Here is a 22,681-nt window from a genome sequence, read left to right on the forward strand (position 1 = left end):
GGGATGAAACTAAACCACATTTATTTAGCTTCAGAGAAGCAAAAAGGATTAACAAAATCTGGAATTTAGGAGTGCTTATGAAACAGAACCAAACTAGTCGTACTTTTTAAAATACAGCCTCCCTCCCACCTTTCACATATCCTGTACAGGTTTTTTAACTCTTTACACCAAGGATATATATTGTTTCTCCTCTCCCTGATTTTATGACTAGAAGTGACCAGAATACATTTTTTTCGTTCCCAAATGCCCCCATAATGCTATGCCCTGCAGTCCCTATCTCTTAGTGCTCTTCCTATCAGTTATCCATTGCACGAAGTCAGGAAATGAAACTGTAGGGGATATGATATTACAAACCCCACTGAAACCACCCTCAATGAAATGCTGAACAAGATAAACAGAAGATCGATACCAAAATGTAGAGGGCAATCAGTTAATGCACTGCATAATGGAAAAGGGCTTTAATATATCATCCTTAAAGACTTTTAAAAATGATAATGGTTAACATATTAGAAGGACATAATTTAATAGATGCTGTGAAATGCCTAGGGTATATACGAGTGATTTCACTAAGGTTTGTGAATGTACTGAACATACCAAAATATTCTAGCAGGAAAGCTACAGAAAGGCAGAGCCCAGGGATATACTCGAATACCACGCACGCAGCCTTGACTGATAAGGTAGAGCATAGTATGACAGTGCAAAACCCAGAAACACAAAGAGCCAAATTCTGCAGGCATTGAAGAGATAGGAAGCAGGCAGTGATTTTAGTGAGCAATTTTGATGCACGCAATACAGCAGTTAGATCAGAGGTAAGGGCAAGACACTGACAGAGACCCACAAGAGCTTGCGAACGTGCACAGACATTGCACAGGCCTATGTGCTGTGTTCAGCAATGCTATCAGGTCCATTCTCTGACCTTCCACAAGGTGGAAGCTGGGTTGGGGTTGAAGGCCCAGTCAAGCACAGAGGATGGCAAGAGCCTCTAACAGCAGGGTTCTGGCAGAGTAGAATAGCAATTTTAATAATAATAATGAACTGTACTGACCAGCAGGTCGTACCTGGAGCAGGGAACAGCATGAAAGCTGCACTCTCCCACAAGTACTTCTGGAACTGCTAGGATTTAAATTACTCTTTTGGCCACCATTTCCTCAGGGCACCTCTTTGTGACCGAGGAGGATGGAAAGGGATTAGTACCTCTTATAAGGCTGAAGCTCATAGTCCTCCTCTAGGCTTCTGTCCAGGTCTACCTGGACCCCCCTCTCCACTCACAGAGCTCTTGTTCTGTGCACCCAGAGAGCTCTTGTTCTGTGCAAAGCCTAGAAAGATGATCTATACAAATCATACATAACTGTGGGGATGAATGGCATTATATCTCTTCACTTGATGGCAGTCATGGAAGTAGAGGTTGGCTTCAGAGCCAAGAAAGCACAGAAGTAGCTGGGGTTCCACCACCTGCTATCAGAGGTCAAAGGCAGAGCTCAATTCAGGTGAAAAAGCAGAGTTAACACAACAGTAGTGACTTTATTCTCGTAAGCAGATGATTGTAACATGCCAGAGAGGAAAGGCTCATGGGCTTCCCCAGGGCTCACTAGGAGGGCCTACCTGAGCCTGCAGACCACTTTTCAAAAGGTAGAAAGGTGTTTTCTGGTCCAGATTTACTTGAAAGACTGATCTTGCTGTCTTACCTTAGCCTGGGGGCTGACCCCATAGCTGGTGAAGGCATATTGCCACTGTGGGAGACCCAGGTGGGTGATGAGCAGGCGGTAATAGGCTGTGAAGGTTTTGGTGAGGAAATGCCAATATAGAGCTCTGTCCAAGAACCATATCTCTGTGTCTGCGGAGACAACTAGAAAAAAGAAACAAAAATTATATTGCTGCTTTGCAGTGATAGAGATCAACTCCCGGCCAGTGTCAGCTGGGAGACACAACACACTTATCTGAAAGGATGGACCTTCTGAAAGAGAGCATCCCTGATTAACATATACAATTTTCCCGAGGTAACATGGTTTAATGGCTAGAGCATGGGGGCTGAAGGGGTCTTGGTTCTGCTTTCAGCCTTACTGAACACTCACGAAGTAGCCATTATACTCACTTCCCTCACGGTGAAACGGATGCAACGCTATTACTTCCCAACCTGGGACTGACACTCCAGGTGGAGCATCTTTGGAAAACACTAATTTTGTAACACAAGTTCAAAGTACGATTATTGCAAACATTTATCTGCTCTGCAAAGTAGAAACAGTAACTAACTAGTAGTCAGTCATCTGCATTACCGAGTAGAGTCCAGAGTCTGGAAGTCATGGGAGTGTATGTTGCCAACAAAAACATATTTTGCAAAGGCTTTCCATAGTGACTAAAAATTTCTCTGGGGGGCAACTTCTTAGAAAAAAATCACAGTCAGATTAGCAGAGACAAAAAGAAGTGATTTTACTTGGTAAATGGAGACTCTGAACACCGTCAGCTAAACATAAGGCCTCCTATGCCGACATCAACGCCTGCAAATAAGGTTCCCTCCCCTTGCCCATGTCATCCACTGAACGGGCTGGAATCATTATCACTAGAAAGGTAAGAAGATAAGTCAGAAGTTTCAGCCCTGGGAATTTTAGCCACACCCAGTTACAGGCATAAGATAACAACTGAAGGATTTTACTAAGAACAGGTCGCATGTGCACGTCCACACGCAGTGTATGTAAATGTATACACATGTACAGAGTGCACATGTACAGAGTGCACTCTGAATGTCAGATGACTACTACTCTACAAGTAATTGGGGGTTTCACTAGTCCATGACTGAAAACAACTTTCTGTGTACCTGTCAAAAGAAAGCTTGGCTCAGCTCGGCTCTCCCATTTGACCCTTCCTGCCAAATTCTGACCTCGCTGGCACCTGGAGGAATGCCATCCATGCTCTAGGTGGCACAGCCAGTCTAAGACTGTCTCAGTGGGCTGAGGACTATTTTTTGCCATCCACCCTTTGCTTCTAAGCAAAATACACCCTTCTGCATCAAAATGTGAGGGAAATACTCTGAGACATGTAAGTAACCAGGGATAAGTGAGTGGCTGAGCTCTGTATTATTTCAATATGATTGTCTGTAGGTCATATGTGAGTGTTTTCCTGTTTTAATATGTAAATAGGCTATGCATGCAGAAATCGCAAGTTATAACTCTGACTCGAACATTAAAAGGAAGAAAATGTTAGCTCCCGCTAAGTCATTGTAAGGCTTGGCCACTGAGATCAGTGCAGCCATGACTTCCCAGTAAACGTTCATCTACAAAGGTAAAGAAGATCAAAAATGTAAGATGATGCTATGTATCTGTCCCCCAGACACAACCTGCAACAAGAGATGGCAAACTTCACTCTTTTCAGTCTTACCTGGTTTAGTGTGCTTATAAACAAGACAAACTTTCCCATTCCCGTTGCATGGGTCTAATTCAAAGATAAGACTACGAGAATCAAAGTGTGGCTTCTCTGGTTTGCCTTCATTACCTTTAAAAACAGAAAAAAATCCTTCAAGAAACATATTTGGAAAATTGACTGTCTTTCAGCTGCAAAGAGTAAATCTATTTGGTAGATACTAACAAATCAATTGAAGAACTACATCAAAATATTATTTTTATGCTTCTTGGAAAGGATTAATTTCCCTGTGTTTAAAAAAAGCATGAGAAAAATCGTTAAGTCTCTCCCGTAGGAAAACATACCACAAACAAACAAAATCAGATGGCTGGAAAGGACATCAAGTTGTCTTCTAGCCCTTCTCTGGCATAAGGCAGGATGTCTCTTTAAGGATGCCACTCCACAGAGCTGTTTGATCTTTTCTTAAAGACTTCCAGTGCTGGAGATGCCACAATTGCCAGGCAGTGAACTCCAGTGCACCCTTATCATTTACAAGTTTTTCTCATGTCTGCCCTGAATCTTCCTTGCTGCAGTTGAAGCACATTACTTCTGTTTTATCCAACACCCATTTTTGCCCTACCTTCTCTCTTTTTTTTTTTTTTAATGCAGTACAGGGAGAACAGTTTTTTCTTTTTCTCTTAACAAAAGACATTGATGAATTTGATGACATATATATTTCTTTATGCATTCCAGTATGACATCAGCCACCTCAACAGCCAAGCATTTTAACTCATATTCAGTGTGACAAACCACCACCGCAGAGTCTTTTCTACAGGACCGTTTTGGAACTATGCAGCTGCATACTGTTGCAAAATATCACTTTGAATTTTAATCCTGCCGAGGAAGAAGGGAGACATAACATTTGAACTCTTAAGAATAGCTTTCCATGGAAGAAGTCAGGATAAGAACTCTTGTGGGAGACAACTTTTTCTGAATATACCTTGTAGGTGCATCAGTGGAGCTCTGAGTGGCTAAAGGGAAGCAGAATTTGGCCTATTTATTTCAGTGGCTGGAATATCAGGGCTGTAGCCAAACTGGAATTTGTAGAAAGAAAGGTTCGTCCAACAAGCTCAAGATCAGCCACGTTGAGAAACTACAAGAGCTATAGAGATTCAGAAACAAGACTGTAAAATCAAACAGCAATATTTTTTGAAAGAGTCAGCATGACATCTCATCCTGGTCTTGTGTTCTTACTTGTTCCAGCCTTGTTAGACTGAAAGAGCTCTGAAGAAAGGAAGTTTTTTTTTTAATTGTTTTTGCTTTTTAATCTGCAGGATATCTTACATTTCTAGTCAGTCTGGAAATACACGTTCTCCAATGCCATCTCACCTTTAAATACATTTACCAGAGCTTTTTTTCCAATTCTGAAGAGCATATCCAGCTGCCTTTTTACTACCAAGACTAAAATTGTTTCCTTCTGTTTGTATAACACCAGAAGCACACAAACACTTTGTAAGCCGAGTCACTGGAGGAAGCCTTAGTTAAAAGTTTAAAAAGGCAAAAGGCAGAATAGGAGGGCAGACCGGCTACCAAAGAGTATAGAAATAATACTAGTGACTGTCAGAGTTAACAATCACCATGAGATTCACAGTATACAGGTCTACACCTCTCAAGGCTGTAGGGGACTATTAGGACATAGGATGGATATGGCCCAGGAGACAAAAAAATCATCTCTACTCGGAGCGACCTCTTCTGTTGTTATATCCATGTACTATACCCTAACGTCATCCTAACAAAACAAAAGGGATCAGGCAAAGCATGTGTTCTAGCCTGCTAATAGGACATTACCTTCCTCATCTGTGTCATCTTCCAGGTCAGCGAGAGTTGGTGCATTAGGTAGAGTGTACATTGAGGAACCCCCAAGTCGACATAGCTTTGAGACACTATTAATCACCATGGAACCCAAGGGCATCGGGGTATCTGCAATAAGATCGACCATTAATTACATCCCAGAGTCAGGAAAGTACAGAGATTTTTTTGTTTCTTGAAACATCAGTTAAGCCCTTCCAAAACACAGAGGTGGGGAAGGGATGGGTATGTTCAGAAAGCCTGGATACTTAACCAAGTCAGACTCCACAGGAGCAAGAATTAGCCTTTTTCAGACAACACCACGTCAGCAGCTTCTGCCCCGCTACAGAACCAAAAAGACATCAACTGAGAGATCTCTAGTGATTGTATCTGCTATAATCTGGAATAGGAAAGGGGAAGTGCTATTCGTGCAACACCATCTCAGAGCTGTGACGATAGGAGAATTGCACTGCTGACTAGGGCTGTGATGCAGCTGTATCAGCCCAGTTCTGTGAAACTGGCTATTAAAAATCCTAGCTAGCTACAGCCACCCCCACAAAACACTCTTGCATGCTTCTGTCCTTCCTCCCAAGAATCATGCCACCCATTCGCAACTTACTGGGCAGCTCATCCTCTTCTATCCCATGTACCTGCTCAGGGTGCATGCTCTTGGGTCCCACTCCAACATGGGCTATTACCAGTGTGGCAGCAGGTGGGTAATCCTGAATGAATGCTTGAGGACTTGCCGCTTGTCTCTCCTTCTGAGGAATCTGCGCTGTCACTAGTCACTAAGTCACAACCACCCAATTCAGCCACATGCTAGCATGACGGGCCTCACAGGGCGTAGCTGGATGCTTACTCAAACAAAATAGTTATGTGAGCTGCCTTGGGCTCTGTGCACTTCTGCGCCCTGAAAACAAGATTCTTCAGAGGTCATAACACACTAAATCCCACCTGAAACACAGAGTGTCAATGCAAGTATTAGAGTATTCGTGTCAAATGTCTCTGAAAATAAACTCCATTTCCTGAGGAGAACCATGTATTTGACACCCGAAACGAGCAGTACCCATAGCCTCAACTGACAACTCAATTGTAAGGCAACAAGCACCACGATTACAGTGGCAGGGCCCCAGTGCAGAGCAAAAGAACTGCCTGATTCTTGCCACACAAGGATGGACAATAAAGCTTGATCTTACTCTCACTTCCACCAATAACTCCATAAATAATTCCAGCGAATAGACTTAAGCTAGCGGGAGAGCAGAATCAGGCTCAGGGATAGAAATTTTGGTGGTTGTTAGTTAAACTTTGACAGATATCAGCAAGTCTGAGATAAGACACTTCTCTGGTACATTGTTTCTCGTTATCGAGCAAGGTCTTGTCCTCGTGGCTGATTAATACAACCTGTGTGACCTCTGCTCAGATGCTCGATGGATTTTGGCTTCCATCCACCCAGTTGTGAGATCTACGTGAAAAGCAAGAAACCAACTGAAAAGGAGAAGAAGAAGAAGAAAAAAAAAAAGTTCCAGCTAAGACAGGTAAGTATGTAAACAGCTAAGATGACAGACTGGACCTTAACACGGTCATGACCTTCCTAGCCTCCCTCTTTCTCGCTTGGAGATGTGAGCAATCAGATAGCTCCAGCAGATTCATTTTCCTCAGATTAAAGCTACCACTTGGAGCGGAGAGAGAAGAAAGGTATTAACTGGTGTGTAAGCTTTTCTAAAGCACTCATTGTGGCTCACAGTGGGTAATCCACATGTTAATGTGACAGCAAAGGAAAGTCCCCCCCTTATAACATGTAAAGTGGAAAAAGAGAGAGGGATCATGTTATTGGTACAAGGTCACCATTCTGGCCTTCTATACAATTTGCCAGTTTAAAAATCAATGCACAGTTCAGGTCTCTTCGGATTGTGCATACACATATTTTTTAAAGAGAAAGAGGCATTATCAGAGAGTGGTTCCTCCTACTGGTTTACGACAGGAAAGCGTCCTCTCTAAAGCTGCCTCTCTCTCCTTGAATTAAAAAGGGAGCCTAATTACTAGATTCAAATTACATACGTAAATTTGGATGTCAACAGATGATCAGTGTGCTACGCAATGGTATTTATGTCATGAAGATTTGCTTGGTTTCTAGCAAGTGTTCAGTGTACAAGTTTCCTTCTGTGGGAGTCTAGCTCAGGCAAGCAATAAGTTTTGTCCTGCTGCATCAGGAAGGGACTTCTGATCTGCACTCATCTTTTAGATGACATTAGAACACCTCCTTAACATTAGAACATCTCTAAAACAGTCTACGATCCCATGCAGAAGTGCACTCACTTCTTAATTCAGAGGTCAGTTTTCTATAGTCGCTGATCAAACTGTCTAGCAGAAGCAAGACTACTTTTTTTTGCAGTTAAGGAATGGTGTTAATTTTTCACTCAAAATGACTTGGTGTGTGTGCTTTTGCTTAGACTTGTACAGGAAGCCAAGAGGTAGGTACTGATTGTACAAAAAGAAAGATTGAAACTAAAGGGATTCTGTGAAGCAAAGAGTGGATGCACAGAAATGACGGTATCAGTGGAGAGGAACACATGGACTCACCATCAGTCTTCACACTCCAGGTCATCTGGAAGCCATCAGTCATCATATAGAAGTTCTTTAAATCCTCTGGCAACACGCAGGAGTTTTTCTACAAATCACAAGAGGCCTGAAGTATTATGGAGAAATGCAGGATGTGTCTCAAACCCAACAGAATCACTTTGGAGCAAGCAGAGAGGTACCAGATGCTAACAGCTTTCTGATACTGTCTGTCTGCTGGGGCTACTTCCCTGCAGCTGCCAAAACGTTTAACACTCAAAGCCATGTAAAATAAAGGAAGAATCTGCTAATTGGTATCTAAGGCAGAGGAAACAACCTTCAGGTACACACAGTTCATACACCTTTACTTAATCTGGGCCACAAATCTGTAAAATCTGAGAGATAGTAATCAGAGTTTTCCCCAAGTCTGCAACTCATGCATATCCCTTCTCTGCTCCGATCCAGTCTCTCAACACACCTATCCAGCAGGAGCTACCTCCAAGCCACACATCCAGCTGCAGTGCTGAACTGTGGTTGTCAGCGACTGGCAAGAGAAAGGGTGAGCTCTAGCTTCCTCCTCTCTACATTCCCTCCGACGATCAGGGTGGCCGTTCTGCCTATTAAAGTCCTATTTATGTTCGTATTCATTGAGCTGTTATAGCCTCTGTCCCCTAAACCGTGGCATATACACAAGGCAGGAGTCTCCAACGCACCCACACCCTTCACTCCTGCAAGTTAAGTTATTTACTTGCTAGGCATACCCATTTATGCCTACAGGCTGCTATTGATGAGTTCCAGATACTAATGGCTTTGCAGCTTGCCGGAGGGCAGTTTACTTTACTTGCCCCATCAGCAGCCTGGTCACCAGCACAGTGTTTTTCTAACCCCGCTTGAGAAAATCTCCAGAGGCAACAGGTATTAAAGCAGAGAATCTGATACTGTAGAAACTTTGTTTTGAGAAGAATTTATTGTCATTTGATAAGAGCATGCTGATGGCCAAAGCTCTGGTGGTAAGTTTCAGAAGATTATTGAACCACGTGGACATATCTGAAGTTCTTCAAATGCCTGCAACAAACACACCTTAATCTGTGGGTTACTCTCAGTGCGAAATAATTTCATGCTGCACTTTCACCACTTCTAGTTTCATGCTGTAGCTGCAAGGGAGGTGACTAGGTTTAGAACTATGAAGAAAAAAATATGACAGACCTGTTTGTTACCAAAATTTACAAGACTACAAATGTTTACAGCATTTCTAGCCCATCTTCAAACCATCCAATTGTAACTAAACTACTCCAGCAATAAAAATGTATATGGGAACAGCTCTTTTGACTTCATTGGGGTTCTTCCTGTAAGCAGGAGAACCAGATCCATTGGGATGACTGGTCTCTCCACAAAAGGATATGGGTGGATAGGCCTTCTGCACTGAATTCTTCTTTTCTGGAGAGAAAGATCAACATGTGCACGTTTCTCGAAATGGTTGCCCTCTCCACTTTACTTTTATTTTAGGATCCTCCTAAGTACGACCCTTTCCAAATGATGGTGCAAAATATAAGGGTGGGAAATGCTGCATCAGAGCAGATGTGCAGCCTATCCAAAATCCTAAAAAGCTTTACTAATACCCATCTCTCCCATGTGACAGAAAGGACTGACTGATCTGTCACATTACGCTCAGCCACAGGACCTTATGACTTCAAAACAGTGGTCTTCTGACAGCAGAGGTCAGAGAAACGAGACCATCACACATGAAAAAGAGCTTCACTTCAAGCAGCTGTACTCTCCTCGCTCATCTGGTAGTTTCCAGGGTTATGATCTCCAGCCCCACAAAATACAATGTTCCTAATAACATGCCAGAAGTGGCTTAACCACAGCCCTGGCAAGCAGGTTTTTTTTTTTTTTTTAAAAAAAAAAATCCCAGTCATCTGGTTACACTCATCAGCTCATAAAACACAACATCCCAAGTGCCCAATATGGTGTGTGAGGTCTATTTCTTTCGTTTATCGTCTAAAATATCCCCAAATAGTCTCCCAAAAAAGTACACTCCATTGAGGACAGAGAACATTAGAACCAGGAAAGCTTGCTGCCAAGACCTGATCAACACTGAACCCAGAGCTAAAACACTGACGTATTGCAATTCACTTAAATTGAAACAATGCCTCCCAAGCAAATATCCTAAGGAACTGCACAACAGTCAAAACAAACAACCCTAGAGAGACTTCTCTAAAAAGTGAATTAGTTCTATACACCTCCTGGGGAGAGAAGGAAGGGATTTATGTCGCTTCCCAGTAGCGGAGCAAGTCAGCAGCCACCTTTCTCTCTCCTTAACTTCACGTAGTCCCATGACTGGTCTACCCTGGCTGCTAGTGAATACATACGAGGTTGCCCTATGTAACTATGGGCATCCCAGAACTCCTCCAGCTTGCACCCCATTATGCACCTTGAAGAAATCTACCTTTCCTCATGCACTGCTTCTGCTGGCTCCACTTCCCTGCCTCTCCCACGCTTGGGGCCACAAAGCAGATTCAAGACGGGTAGGTCCCATCTTGTGGGGATTGGGGATTGCAGGTTTGTATAATGCTGAGGGAGGACACACATGGAGAACGGGGAAAAGGGCTACTGTGGATGTGTGTGTCCACACACATACTTTGCTGGGTAAAGGCTAGTCTGACTGAAGCTGCGTAGGGCCTCATCATATAAGTTTCTGAGACGCTGAGCAAAACACACTTGCCATAGAAGGAATCGTTGGTAACTGGATCTGAGCACAAGCTTTGTAAGTCAAAATGAGATGTGGGACAAAAAACTGTGGAAGGCTTCCAAAATAGCCAGGAACAGCCACCTCATTTCCCAGTGAGATTTACATACAGAAAGTGCTTCTGAATCATCTGGCAGCCTATGACAATCCACAGCAGGGAAGCTGTAAACTGCTCAAGGTTTTTTTTTTTTTTTTCCTTCTGTTTTTATTACAGAACAATAAATCCCTGTAGACAAACGGCACAAGGAGGAACAACAAAATTCTCATGCGGAGTCGGAGAACATCAAAGCTCCAGCAGTGTGATGGGTAGGGATCACTCACAGCCAGCCAGCTGCAGTTCAGACACTATTAACAAGCCAATTAGAAGAATAGGCAAAATGACCTCCTTCATTTTGCTTTGCTTGCTGAGGTGCTGAACTCCCCCCAGCAAAACGTATTTTTGTATTCTTGAAAAGCAAAATAATGATGTGAGTGACTTATCTCTTCTGAATGAGGAGGAAACCACTGATTAGGCCCTTTAATGCAGATATCAGAGTATCTCCTAGCAATATTTTATTATCATGTCCCTTTTTACAAACTGCGTATGGAGGGTAGCAAGGTGGATGCCAACTTAATTTTAGAAGTAAGAACTGGCTCATAGCAGGATATATGATCACTATCACTGGTGTCCCAGTCATATGCTAACTCTGTCTCTACTCCCACTTCTATTGCTTGTCTCACTCTTTTGGGGCAAAGATAACAGCTTAGCAGGTCTGAAACATCAGGAAAGCAGAAAATTTCTCTCTTTTCACTTCCATACTTTAGTACATCAATACTTGACAATCATTTATCTTATATATTTTTGTCAGCGTGCTAATTTCCAATAAAATATTCAGGTTTTATTTCCGGTTTGATTTCACGAAATGTAAACTTCAGCAGCTCTTTCTGATTGTCTGCATCTACAGAAAGCCTTGGAAAACATCTTTTTTGCCTTCCCGCTGTCCTACTGCATTGTATCCTGTCATAAAGCTCTTTTCCCTCTGCAGAGCTTCAGCTGACTGGCATTCAACAAGCTGATGTAAAATTGTAAAACTTCCACCATTATATCCAGTTAAATACTATCATAAACTTGGCATAACCCAATTTAACAAACATAGCTTATTTTTGAGACAATGACAAGAAAATTAATGCTGGTAGTACGGATTATTAGAATACCATTACAGTCATTCATAATTAAAATTAGTTTGATTTTCTTATAAGAGGTTCTGAATACCATAGATTTGCTTTTGGCAGGAACACATTTCCTCTACAAGACTGCAATAGGACAATGAGAATTGCTTCTAGCAAAACTGTAAAGAAAATCTTAATCATAGAGCTTTTATTTGACGAGTCTTAATCAGAAGAGTGAGGTTTTGGAAAAAAACGTGACGAGTTTGTTCAATTTTATCTACATCATACAAAAAGCCCTACAAAGACTTTCCTAACCAAAGACATAGTGGGAGGTAAAAATACAGACTGGAATGAGACTTTGTTAAAATCTCAGCTATGGAGAAAATATGATTACATGCGTAAGTGTTGCCACCTAGTGGCTACAAAGAAACCGTGCTAAAAGAGAACACTGGGTATGGATGTATATCCTTGTATTCAGATCCAAGTACGATGAGCTTGGGGAAAAGGACAGGTATGAGTTTATCCTTGAAGGGCTCTGTGAAGTGCTAGGTGCTTTACACCTAATCTTCACTGCAGTACGTACTGCAATTGCATGGACTAGCCATTGTGCTAGAGATCAGATTTCATCCCCAGAGCCCAAGATCTGCTACGTATTCTTATTTCCACATACAAGAGAAATAGTTAGCTTTGAACTCAGGAAAGGAGAGTTCAGATTTTGTCAATGCAACTGGAAACAAAGAAATAGACAGTGAAGTCCCTCATCATTAGCTCCAGCTCAACTGTATCTATTCAATTCTTAGCATTTACTGGCACAGTTCATTCACTGGGGTGGGGGAAGATGTTCTGCCTTGAGCAAAGTGCTTTGACTAAAGCATTTCAAAGTTTGAGTCCAAAAGAATATCTCAATTTTGAGATAAAACAGATTTAATTAGGAGAATAAGAAGTACCTGATATAACAAGAATACGTTCAGACTGAATAGACTTTGCCTTTTAAAAAAGGGGGGGGGAGGAGAGAGGGAGAACGAGTAAATGCCTCTCTCCTGCTCCCAACCTGAGCTGGCTCACAGCCAGTCTGAGCACTTCTCTCTTTCGAGTGCCCTTAATCCACCACAGCTGCAGGAAATCAAGAATCGGTTCACATGAACCTGAAAAACTGGACATTTCTTCTAACCACAGTTACTGGCTACTGTACAAGTTTCAGTAAATAACCCAGGCTTTTGAACACTATATCACACATACTCTGACCTGGATTTATATTTTATTGATAAATATCACTAATTGGGAAAGGGTGTTACCAAAATGGGTGCAAGACTTTTGTTTACTTGTTAGGAATAACTCATGGCAAGATGTCAAAGGGGCAGTTATTTTCAGGGAGTAGTAACAAGTGCAATTGCCGGGAGCGCATGCATCTGGGCACAGTACGGGTTAGAGCAAAGGGAGGACAATTAATTCACCTTCGTCCCCTGCCATGTACCTCTCCAAAGGCCGGTCAGCTACTACTGCCGCTACCCTAAAAAAAACAACGCCTAGAAAGCAGTCATTCCTCATCCTGTGCCCCCATCCAGTCGCACGTGTGTATGCACGTGCATTGGGTCATGGGATTGAAAAACACATTTATGTTCAGAGAAGTGACCAAAAATGCCATCTTTGTCCACCACAGTCACACAACAGTGTTCAGGAACCCTTTGGTCAGGCAGTCTGATGCACTGAGGTCTGCTAGTGGGGAGCTGAGGTAGTATGCGGCCTTTGCTGGCTTCTGGAACAGCCAGTGGGACATGTGTGGGCAAAAGATTGGGGCTGCTGGCCAAAGAGGTGGAAGGAGGGGCTCAGAGAAATGGAAGCGAATACCTGAGGCCGAAAGGCAAAATGGACAACCGGAATGAACTAGATGGCTCAGGAGTATTTTCCAGCTTGAGATTTCTACCTATAATGGCTACAAATAATGAAGAGCTTCTTCATTTTGTCTCAAAGAGAGCTGGAAAATGGTTTCATAGCTGAGTTAGAACCATGTCCGTTCTCCACTGAGTCATCACTATTGCTGTCTATAACACCAAGGCAATTCCTTCTTAGACTTCGCATTTTAAATACTCCCTCACTGATGAGGGCCCTTTAACAGATCACGTGCATGTGATATTCTAGAAACCAGAGAAATACCTGAAAAACAAAGGCTGTTCAAGATCCAGCGTGCATCTGGTAGCAGGCTGTCTTAAAAGCAAACAAAAGGTGACCATGTCATTTGACATTCTCCACGGGCTGCAGTATAGTCAGACCAACCCCACTGCAGAACTATCATGAAAACACTCACTTGCTCCCATGAAATGATAGTGTGGCGTTCAGCTGGTTCCTTTTCCACAAACGTCACCTCAGCAACTCCTGGAGAAGTCTCTAAAAGGAAAAGAAGAGTGTGTCTGCAGCTGGAATGGGTGACATCAAACACTGGGAGCCAGACAGTTTTGCAAGTGAACCTGACAGATAGCTGGGGGAAAGCCATTAATGACCACAAGAACTATGCTTGTGACTAAGCAGTGGCTTTCTTTTGTCTGTAATTGTACTCAGCACGTCCTGGCATGAGGATGCTTAGTGCTGCACAAGATGACATCCTTTGATCATTTATATATATATACATACAGACATGCACACTACAGATAGATTTGGTATTTAAGGTCTGATCTTTTGCAGAAGTTCCACGGCAAAAATCAGCCCTGGGTTCACGAACAACTCTAAAAGTCAGGTGAATCTTTTTGCAAGCATGCTCTGCGGTTTTAGCTGGGCAAGATATTTTTAGCCTGACACAAGACGCTGTGCAGTGTTGCTGTGAAACGCTAGCCTCTGTATGCCACAAAGATGGGCACATTTCAGGGCTGGATTCAGTAGGTTTGAACAGATGTAGAATCTGATTCTGCAGAATGGACCAGCATGAGCAAACATCATTTCCCTAGAATCCCAGCTGGGCACATGCAGATCTGTTAAGAGCACTGAGCTCATCATTTATAAAAGTGATTTGAATATTTTATGGGAACGAATGCTATAAAAACACAAGATACTAATCTGCATAGTGCTATCCTTGCAGGTGTGTAGTGGCACAACAGTCTCCCTCGCACTTATTATTTTATAACGTTTTACTTCATCTACAGCCAACTGAAACAGTTCCCGCTGACTTCATTCACTTTGGATCAGGTCCAGAGAGACTACTTACTTGTTATGGGAATTGCAAACCCAGCACACAAGGCTATAGAGCAGAAACGATCACTATGCAGGGCTTTGAAGACTGGCTCTGCTGTGAAAGTATGGGCTCCCAAAGCAGTCACACATATTATAATTGCTTTCTGCTAAAACATACACAGTGCAGTAGACAGGAAAGGCAGGCACCAGAGAGCTTTGGTTCATTTTTTATCTCCAGCTCTAGGCTTCTAATTCTAGCAGCAGTGCTGCCCTTTTCTGTTCTGCCGGTGGAAGAGCAGCAGTCAGCATAAGGAAGCCTGAACTTTGCTTTAAATAGAAGTATTAATTGTTACATTGCCAGATAATTTTAAAGACAAAATATATCACTAGAAAATCAAACTCAAAGTTAAAGATAGAAAAAAAAAATTCATAGTAGGTCATCTAGGTAATCTTTCTGGCCAATACAGCTCTCCAACGTATAAAAGACTTCCTCATGTTTTGCCAAGCTTCACTTCAAATAGCTGGGTGCAAGGCAAGATGATCTGTCTCTTGCAAAAATGCAAGTCTTCTGTATGGAGACCGCATTCTGCTTTTAAAGAAGTCTGGGATCAGTGATCTAACTGGTCTTCTCCATCTGAAATATGTCAAGTCTTATAGCAAGTTAAGAGATTATAACAACAAAGTAATTGTTATTTCTGTGATCAAAGAAAATAGTAGAGATGTTTAACTCATCCTGCACAAAGGCTTGGCTGGGACGGTGGAAGATTTAATAACGCATCAGTCACAGGAAGATGTCCAGGGATGAGCAAACTGCATCTTCTAAAGAGGTCCGCACCAAATCCAAGATCAAAAGAAAGAGAAATTTCATCTTAAAGGTCTGAATATTATATTAAAAATATCCTGTGGGTTATCTGAAGACCATGCTTAACAGAGGTGTGCAAGTATGGATGGGAGCTAAACATGAAGAAGAAAAAGAAGAAATGCCGTAGCATGCATGGCATGCTAGCTTTTAGAATCCAGATGGAAGAAATCAGGAGGCCAACAAGGTTAGACAGAAGATATGGGACAAAGCTTAACCAGTTCTGGAGAATCCTCCCAGCTAACTATTCCGAATCAACATCACAGTAAATCCTGCCCTATTTTTAGCACATTTCATCTAGAGGCTTCCAAAAATGCCTTCCAGTATTAATCAGAATGACTTGATCTAATGGTCTAACTGATGCACCCGCGAGTGCTGAGGGAGCTGGCGGATGTTATTGCTAGGCCACTCTCCATCATCTTTGAAAGGTCCTGGAGAACAGGAGAGGTGCCTGAGGACTGGAAGAAAACCAGTGTCACTCCAGTGTTCAGAAAGGGCAAGAAGGAGGAGCCAGAACCTTCAGCCAGGTCTGAAGACCTGGGTGTCCTGGTGGACAACAAGTTAAGCATGAGCCAGCAATGTGCCCTTGTGGCCAAGGAGGCCAATGGTCTCCTGGGGTGCATTAGCCAGCAGGTCGAGGGAGGTGATCCTGCCCCTCTCCTCAGCCCTGGGGAGGCCTCACCTGGAGTACTGTGTCCAGTTCTGGGCTCCCCAGGACAAGAGAGACATGATGCTACTGGAGAGAGTCCAGCGGAGGGCTACAAAAATGATGTGGGGACTGGAGCATCTCTCCTATGAAGGAGGGCTGAGAGAGCTGGGCCTGTCAGCATCTTTGTAAAAGTGTATTAGATACGAATTCATGTATTCAGAAAGACTCTAAATAGTGAAGTATGGTCCTATTCTGGACAGGAAGTCAAGAACAGCTAACACTTGCCATTCAAATTCAGTTCTGAGCAATCAAGCTTTCTGGAATGCTACTATTATTCATAAAACTTCAGCAAACTGAATTATACTGGGAATGGAAAAAGACACCTCTCCCTTCTTCCCTCAGATTATAACCTTCATAGTGCTTGCGAGAAATCTTCCACCTTGTAGGGATTTCCACAGAGACTAGAAGTTGAAAAGAAAAAACTCATACACAGAATTTGCTAAAATTTGTTAAAGCAAGGGTTTTTGGAATGGTCCCATGAACACTTACTCAAAGGTATTGGAAAAGTGGGTCTTGGGATTCCATATACTGTATGTGTAATATTTTCTGGCTTAAAAGGAGTATGTTGTGTTTTACAACGTGATCATTTCCATCCCCCATAGAAGTGTTTTAAAAACTCAGAGTTAAAAACCTATCATTGTTTTTATGTTATGGTAGGCAGAGAATTGTCTAGTGCCTTCACGAGGCTTCCCAGAAGAAGAGTTAAAATAACAAGACAGTTTCTAGTAGTGCAAACTACCATATAAAGCATCTTTCTGATTCAGATATCCTTTGTTATTTGAAAGAAACCAACACTATTACAGACTGCTCTGGTAATGTTTTCCAAAATTTTTAGTTCAGCAGCTCAAAGCATGTAGATTGTGGCACCATATTCATTAGAACTACTTCATGAAGCAGAAAATCCAGAAGGATTGATGAGACAGAAAAGATCCAGAGTGAAACATCATAAGAGTGGACCGAGGTATGCATTGCTATATTACACAACACAACAGACCAGAAAAAAATATAGACAGAAGAAACAAGCAAACACATTCCACGCGAAAGGCATGCTACAGGACTTTCAGAGTCAAACCCAGACTGCCATGTCTTGCTGGCTGTAAAGCAACACGCCTACCCAAAACAGTTTATATGGCAATGTTACTTTTGGACATTGTTAACATCCTGTAGATCTCAAACATCTGTGCCCGGGTGCTGCAAATGTGGGTAAGGCTCATCGTGTTTTGAAAAGAACTACTTATAAGAAGCATTTCCCCAGTATCTGATTATCAGTAGTTTCACTCCCTTAATGCTCTCATGGTATAGAGTGGTAACATTATCCTGACCTTACAGATGGAAAACAAAAGAACCCTGAGAAGTCACATAAGTTCGTTCGTAAGAGAGCTCTGAACAGAATTTGGGGATGAAACCCTGTGCTCATTGAAGTCCACGACCATCTAATCTCATCTGGCTGTGCAGCTCTCTAGCAACTTGTGCTGTTTGCGATACGTATATGTTACCAGATGAAACTCCCTGTCCCAGGACACAAAGCACTGGTTAGATAGTTACAGTGGTCACTTCTGGCTTTACATTCATCTATTATTCTGTGAAGTGTGATTTGTAATGCTGGCAGATGCAAGGCCTGGGATCAGAGTATTGCTTTCCAGCAATAGGGATATGACAGTTTTGTGCCCTCAGCTGCTTACAGATGTAAGGTCTAACAACAAGATCCTTTACACATGCAAATATTTTCTGCAGTTCTTGTGATTCTACTGCCACAAGTAAAGTTTTGTCTGAGAGTCCTTATTTTCTGATGCTGACATTGAATTCCTTGCACTCCTGCTGAACTTCAAAGGGAACTGAAGGGATGCAAGAATGTTCAAGATCTGGACAAAAAAAAAAAAAAAAAGATGACAAGCCAGGCATGTTATGGAAAAGGTGCTGGGGCATGGGAATAAATTGCAGGGTGACTACTTATGGGGAGATGATCCTGAGCAGATACAATGATCAGCCTCTCTTCGCATATTTCTGCCAGAACACATCGCTATGCTGAACTCCTGTCATTAGGTACAGTATCTGTTGACCCTGCATTTTCAGAAGTCACAGGAGAGGCTAAAAATTACACGTAATTTTGAATAAAACACCAAGTTCTCTTTCTTTGTTCTCAGCCCTTTGAAACTCAAGAGCTCTGTCAAGTCAGAGTGCCAAGAATTTCACTGTAAGCTGAAAAGCTAGAAACAGAGATTTTGTGCACAAATAAGAAGCGCAAGATCTCTCAGAGCTAAGCGGTCCCAGCGCAGGAACCTCAACAAAACTTACCATGACTGACAGTAAAAAGCAGCAACGTGGTTTCTCACATCACCTGCGCACCAGCAGCCCAGCAACTCCCTGCCATGGAGGTGGTTGGGGGCAGCAGCCCAGCACCCCACAGCCTCAGTAACGCCCCACGGCTGGCCAGGCCAGACCCTCAAGGGCCACCTGTCCTGCCAGCCCCTCGGGGCAGGGACCTGCTGAGCACACACAGTGCCACAGGCCTGCCTGGGGACACACGGCCTAGGCCTCGCCGGGGCCACCAGCCTGGGCCCGGGGGCCCCTTCCGGGGCCCAGGCTGCGGGGCGGCCTCCACGCCAGCACCGCGGCCCTGGCCTACCCCAGGCCCAAGGGGCTCTTCTTCCACGTTGCCACTCACCCAAGATGCGCGTGACGCCCAGGGTGAGCTTGTCCAGGTAGGGCTTGATGCTGGTGGAGGGCTTCTCCTCCATCCTTTGCAGGCCCCGGCCCGGCTCCCGTCACCATCAACTCCCAGGCACGACCAGCACAGGAGTTAGGGGGTGGTGTAGGTGTGTAAAGGGGGGGGGGGGGGGGGGGGATTGACCCTTTTTGTCCCTCCTTCCACCTTGTAGCCGCGGCTGCGCCGCCAGGAGCCCTGGGAGGTGTAGTTCTCCTGGCCACCGCCCCGCTCAGCCTATGGAAGGAGCGATGCGAGAGGAGGCCTCATGGGATCGGTAGTTCCTTGGGCACGCGACCCGCCGTCAGCGGCCGCTCGGAGGACTACACCTCCCAGAATGCCCCTCTCCTCCGCCTGCCGCGGGGACCTCCGACTCGGCGGCCCCCAGCTGCGGCAGGGCGACGCCGGGCGCGGGTAGCCAATGGGCTGCGAGAGCTGGGGGGGCGGCGGGGGGCACTCTGGGAGTGGCGGTTGTTTCAAGATGGCGGAGGTGGCTGCCGGGCCGAGCGGAGGCGTTTACTGGAGCGGGGATAGTATCCTTCCGCGGGGGAGAATCCTTCCGAGGCTGCGGTCGGGACAGATGCCTTCCCCCGCGGGTCGCTGAGCCGGCGGGCTTGAGGCCTGGGGGAGCGGGAGGGGGCAGGCGACCCGCAGGAGGCCTGGGGCTGTGCCGGCCGGTGTGATGGGGAAACTGAGGCAGGGGCCGAGTCTGGCCGGCGGAGTGTAGGTGTGGGCCAGGGCAGGGACCGTGCTGTGGAGGAGGCTGGAGAGCTGGGTGCGGCCCGGGCACCCTGTGGGGTTTTGTGGCTGAGGGCCATCGTGCTGGCAGCTCAGCCAAGAGAGAGTGCGGAGGAGCCCAGCCTGGGGAATGGGTTGGCTGTGGGCCTATGTGTGCTGGGAGTGGAGTTGTGTGAGACTTCAGGCCAAAGGTGTCTCGCAGGAGGTGGGAGGGCTGGATGTCCTGCTTGTGTGTGGCTTAGCACTTAAGGACTTGGGGGAGGTCAAGGATATAGGGGAGCTAGATTCAGGTTGTGGAAATGAAGAGAGTCGACAGAGAGAGGTGAGGAAACTGTGACTGGAAGTTCTGGTGCCAAGCAAAAGGTGTGTGCTTTTTGTGACTGGCATAAAAGCTTAACTTTGAGGCTTAAGACCTCGGAAAACCCTGGAGGGGACTTGGAGGCTGGAGTGTCTGTGAGAGTGAAAGTTGGAGGCTGTGTGGCTCGGTCTACAGGAAATGTGGAAATGCTGGTTGTGGGAGCTTAAACTGGGCCGGACATGTAGCTGGAGTAGGTGGTGGTGGTGAGGTGTGTTCAACCTGCAAAAACCTGGCTAGAGAGATGGGCTTACATGGTTTAGAGAACCAGAAGAAATTGACTTTGATGCTCCAGCTTGCATGGCTGAGCTGGAGGCTCAGCTTCCTGGACGTGTTAGGGTGGAACCGGCAGTCTTGCCGGACAGAGACTCAGGAGATAAAGATTTAGGTATGGATATAGGGACTTGTGGTATCACTCTGGCTGGCACTGGGAGTAGGGTTCCAGCATCAGCCAGAAGTGATTCGAAAGAAGGGAGTGTGTGTGTGCGCTTATGTATATATGTTTGATTGCATATCCACTGCCAACCAATGGGTGAGTGAAATGGGCCATCCATCCGATCAACTGTGTTTAGGGGGCACATTGTTATAAATCTTGGAAGATTTCCCGCTTCTGTTAAAAAAATTGTCTGCAACTTTCTTTGTGGTGTGATGGGATGAGGGTTTGAAGGCACATGTTAGACTTCTTGCTGCACTGTCGCTCTTCTGGTCTGTTGTGGAAATATTGACGTAGTTACCCTGTCACTGTGCTTATACCAATTAACTACTGGGCTGACAGGTTGTCTCCAATGACTAAACACGCTGTTTTGAGCCTGGCAGAGGCCTCGAGCCTCAAGACATGCCAAGGAATAGGCATCTTTCTGATATCCATTTCTATTTTACCTGTGTTGCCTCTGATCTTGGCAAAGTGTATATGTCCTGAGATATATATGGTGCAAGAGTAAATAATAGGGGATACCTTTTTTTTTCCTCTAAATGCTGGTTTAACAACTTTGGAAAATTGAAGTTTTTTCTGCAATTGCAGAATTAGGTATAGGATAGCAGTGCAGACTCCAGTGCTGCTCTCTTGTGCACCTCTAGCTTGCTGCAGGAGAGGAAACCAGTGCAGAGTCATAAAATGTTCAGTTTCTCTGATGCCTGTGATGACTGTCTGTACTGTTGCCTTGAACGCTAGCTGTGGTGGTAGCAGTCTTATAATGTGTACAGTCATCTCATTAGACTTGGGAGGCATGTGGCAATGGATTAGTTTTAAATGGCTGAAGCTGAGACTATCTCCAGTCTTTCACTCAGAGACAAAGATATTGGACCTGTTTATGAATCACCTCCTGAGCCACTGCAAATTTCAGCCTAGCTGATTAAGATAAATTGATCTGACTTTGGTTTATTCTATTACACTAGGTTTCAAACCTTCATGGGAGAGAGGTCCAGATAGCTGGGGGGAGTCATAGGAACAGCTCTATCTAATTTTTAATCCAGTTACTAGGTATCTGTCCACAGCAGCAGTAATACTGGAACCAGCATTCAAAAGCTGAATGCTGTTCAAGCACATCTGTTTTATTTCCTGTAGCAATGTGTTGACCCACAAATTAGCCATATGGCAGTTGAGAACGCAATTGCTGGCAGTGAAGTTTGTTGTTTCTGGTGGTAGTATGAATTGAAGACATTCTCTTCTGAATCCTGCAGATTGCTGTCATAGTTGTGGTGACACAGCTGTTTGGGCTGGGCTGTGATCCAGTCTGGGGGCTCAATCTACCTTGATGCCTTTTGGAAAGAGGGGACGCAAGGTTTTACTTTCACGGTTTGTTCAGCTTCCTGATCGGGTTCGTGGCAAATGTTGTGGCAGTTCATGACCTAGCATGCTGCAGTTTACAGGTGAGAACAGAAGTGTTTTCAGAGTACACTGAAGGAGAGAACTTTGATAGCAGTACTAGGTTAAGTTAGTCTCAAACTGTGGTCTAAGACTGATGAATGATGATTGTTAACAGGTGATAATGTGGGCCATCATGATCACAAGTGAGCCTGTGATCCAGCTCTTATTTCCAGTGTGCCAGGTGTCAGTGGTGCGGTGGATACTGGTATTGATTGAATTTGAAGTTGCTGTTGAGAGGTGAAAGCTTCCTAGGCTGTTGCTAATTTTCTCCTCTGTGTGGTAGCTACATCTTGAAAATCTAATTTTGTAAGTTACCGAAATAAAATTTTAGATGAAGGAAGAGTTTGGAAAAATTATAGTTCAGTTGACACAATTTGGCTTTACTGGGATGAAGACAACTGTGCAAAATCTTAAATAGATTTACTGTAAACAGAACTGAAATTACGTAATCGGGCTTATAGGTCACACTGAGAAGGCTGAGAAAAGTAAAGCAGTATAAACAAAATGATGGAGGAGGTAAATTTCCTGCTCTGTGTTTTGTTTTTCAGTTTAGTATAGTGTTAGTTAATTATGTGGGAGTAAAAAATCTTTACTTCTGCCTATCTGAAACTGTTACTCTAAGGAGAAGACTAGGAAAGTGACACCCTTCCTT

General features: G+C 44.1%; 2 protein-coding genes across 10 annotated transcripts in view; one reads left to right on the forward strand and one right to left on the reverse strand.

The window, feature by feature from the left end:
- The window catches only part of LOC138064372 (tubulin polyglutamylase complex subunit 2-like), a 22,794-nt gene extending 3,511 nt beyond the window's left edge, over positions 1 to 19,283 (reverse strand). The window contains exons 1-6 of the mRNA XM_068926502.1: positions 19,031 to 19,283; positions 13,941 to 14,020; positions 7,762 to 7,849; positions 5,182 to 5,313; positions 3,373 to 3,486; positions 1,686 to 1,846 (exon numbers count right to left, since the gene is read on the reverse strand). Of these exons, the coding sequence (XP_068782603.1) occupies positions 1,686 to 1,846; positions 3,373 to 3,486; positions 5,182 to 5,313; positions 7,762 to 7,849; positions 13,941 to 14,020; positions 19,031 to 19,103 (648 nt within the window). The 5' untranslated portion in view covers positions 19,104 to 19,283. The remainder of the gene's footprint in view (positions 1 to 1,685; positions 1,847 to 3,372; positions 3,487 to 5,181; positions 5,314 to 7,761; positions 7,850 to 13,940; positions 14,021 to 19,030) is intronic.
- Positions 19,284 to 19,354: 71 nt separating this feature from the next.
- LOC104152006 (protein hinderin-like) overlaps positions 19,355 to 22,681 on the forward strand; it is a 173,707-nt gene continuing 170,380 nt past the window's right edge. For 3 of the 9 annotated variants that reach the window (XM_068926508.1, XM_068926504.1, XM_068926506.1), the window contains exons 1-2: positions 19,527 to 19,602; positions 20,458 to 20,550. In XM_068926508.1, coding sequence (XP_068782609.1) covers positions 19,551 to 19,602; positions 20,458 to 20,550 — 145 coding nt within the window. In that variant the 5' untranslated portion in view covers positions 19,527 to 19,550. The other 6 variants (XM_068926509.1, XM_068926512.1, XM_068926510.1 and 3 more) reach the window with 5 other exon arrangements.

This window comes from Struthio camelus, chromosome Z (assembly GCF_040807025.1).
Source record: "Struthio camelus isolate bStrCam1 chromosome Z, bStrCam1.hap1, whole genome shotgun sequence".
NCBI lineage: Eukaryota > Metazoa > Chordata > Aves > Struthioniformes > Struthionidae > Struthio > Struthio camelus.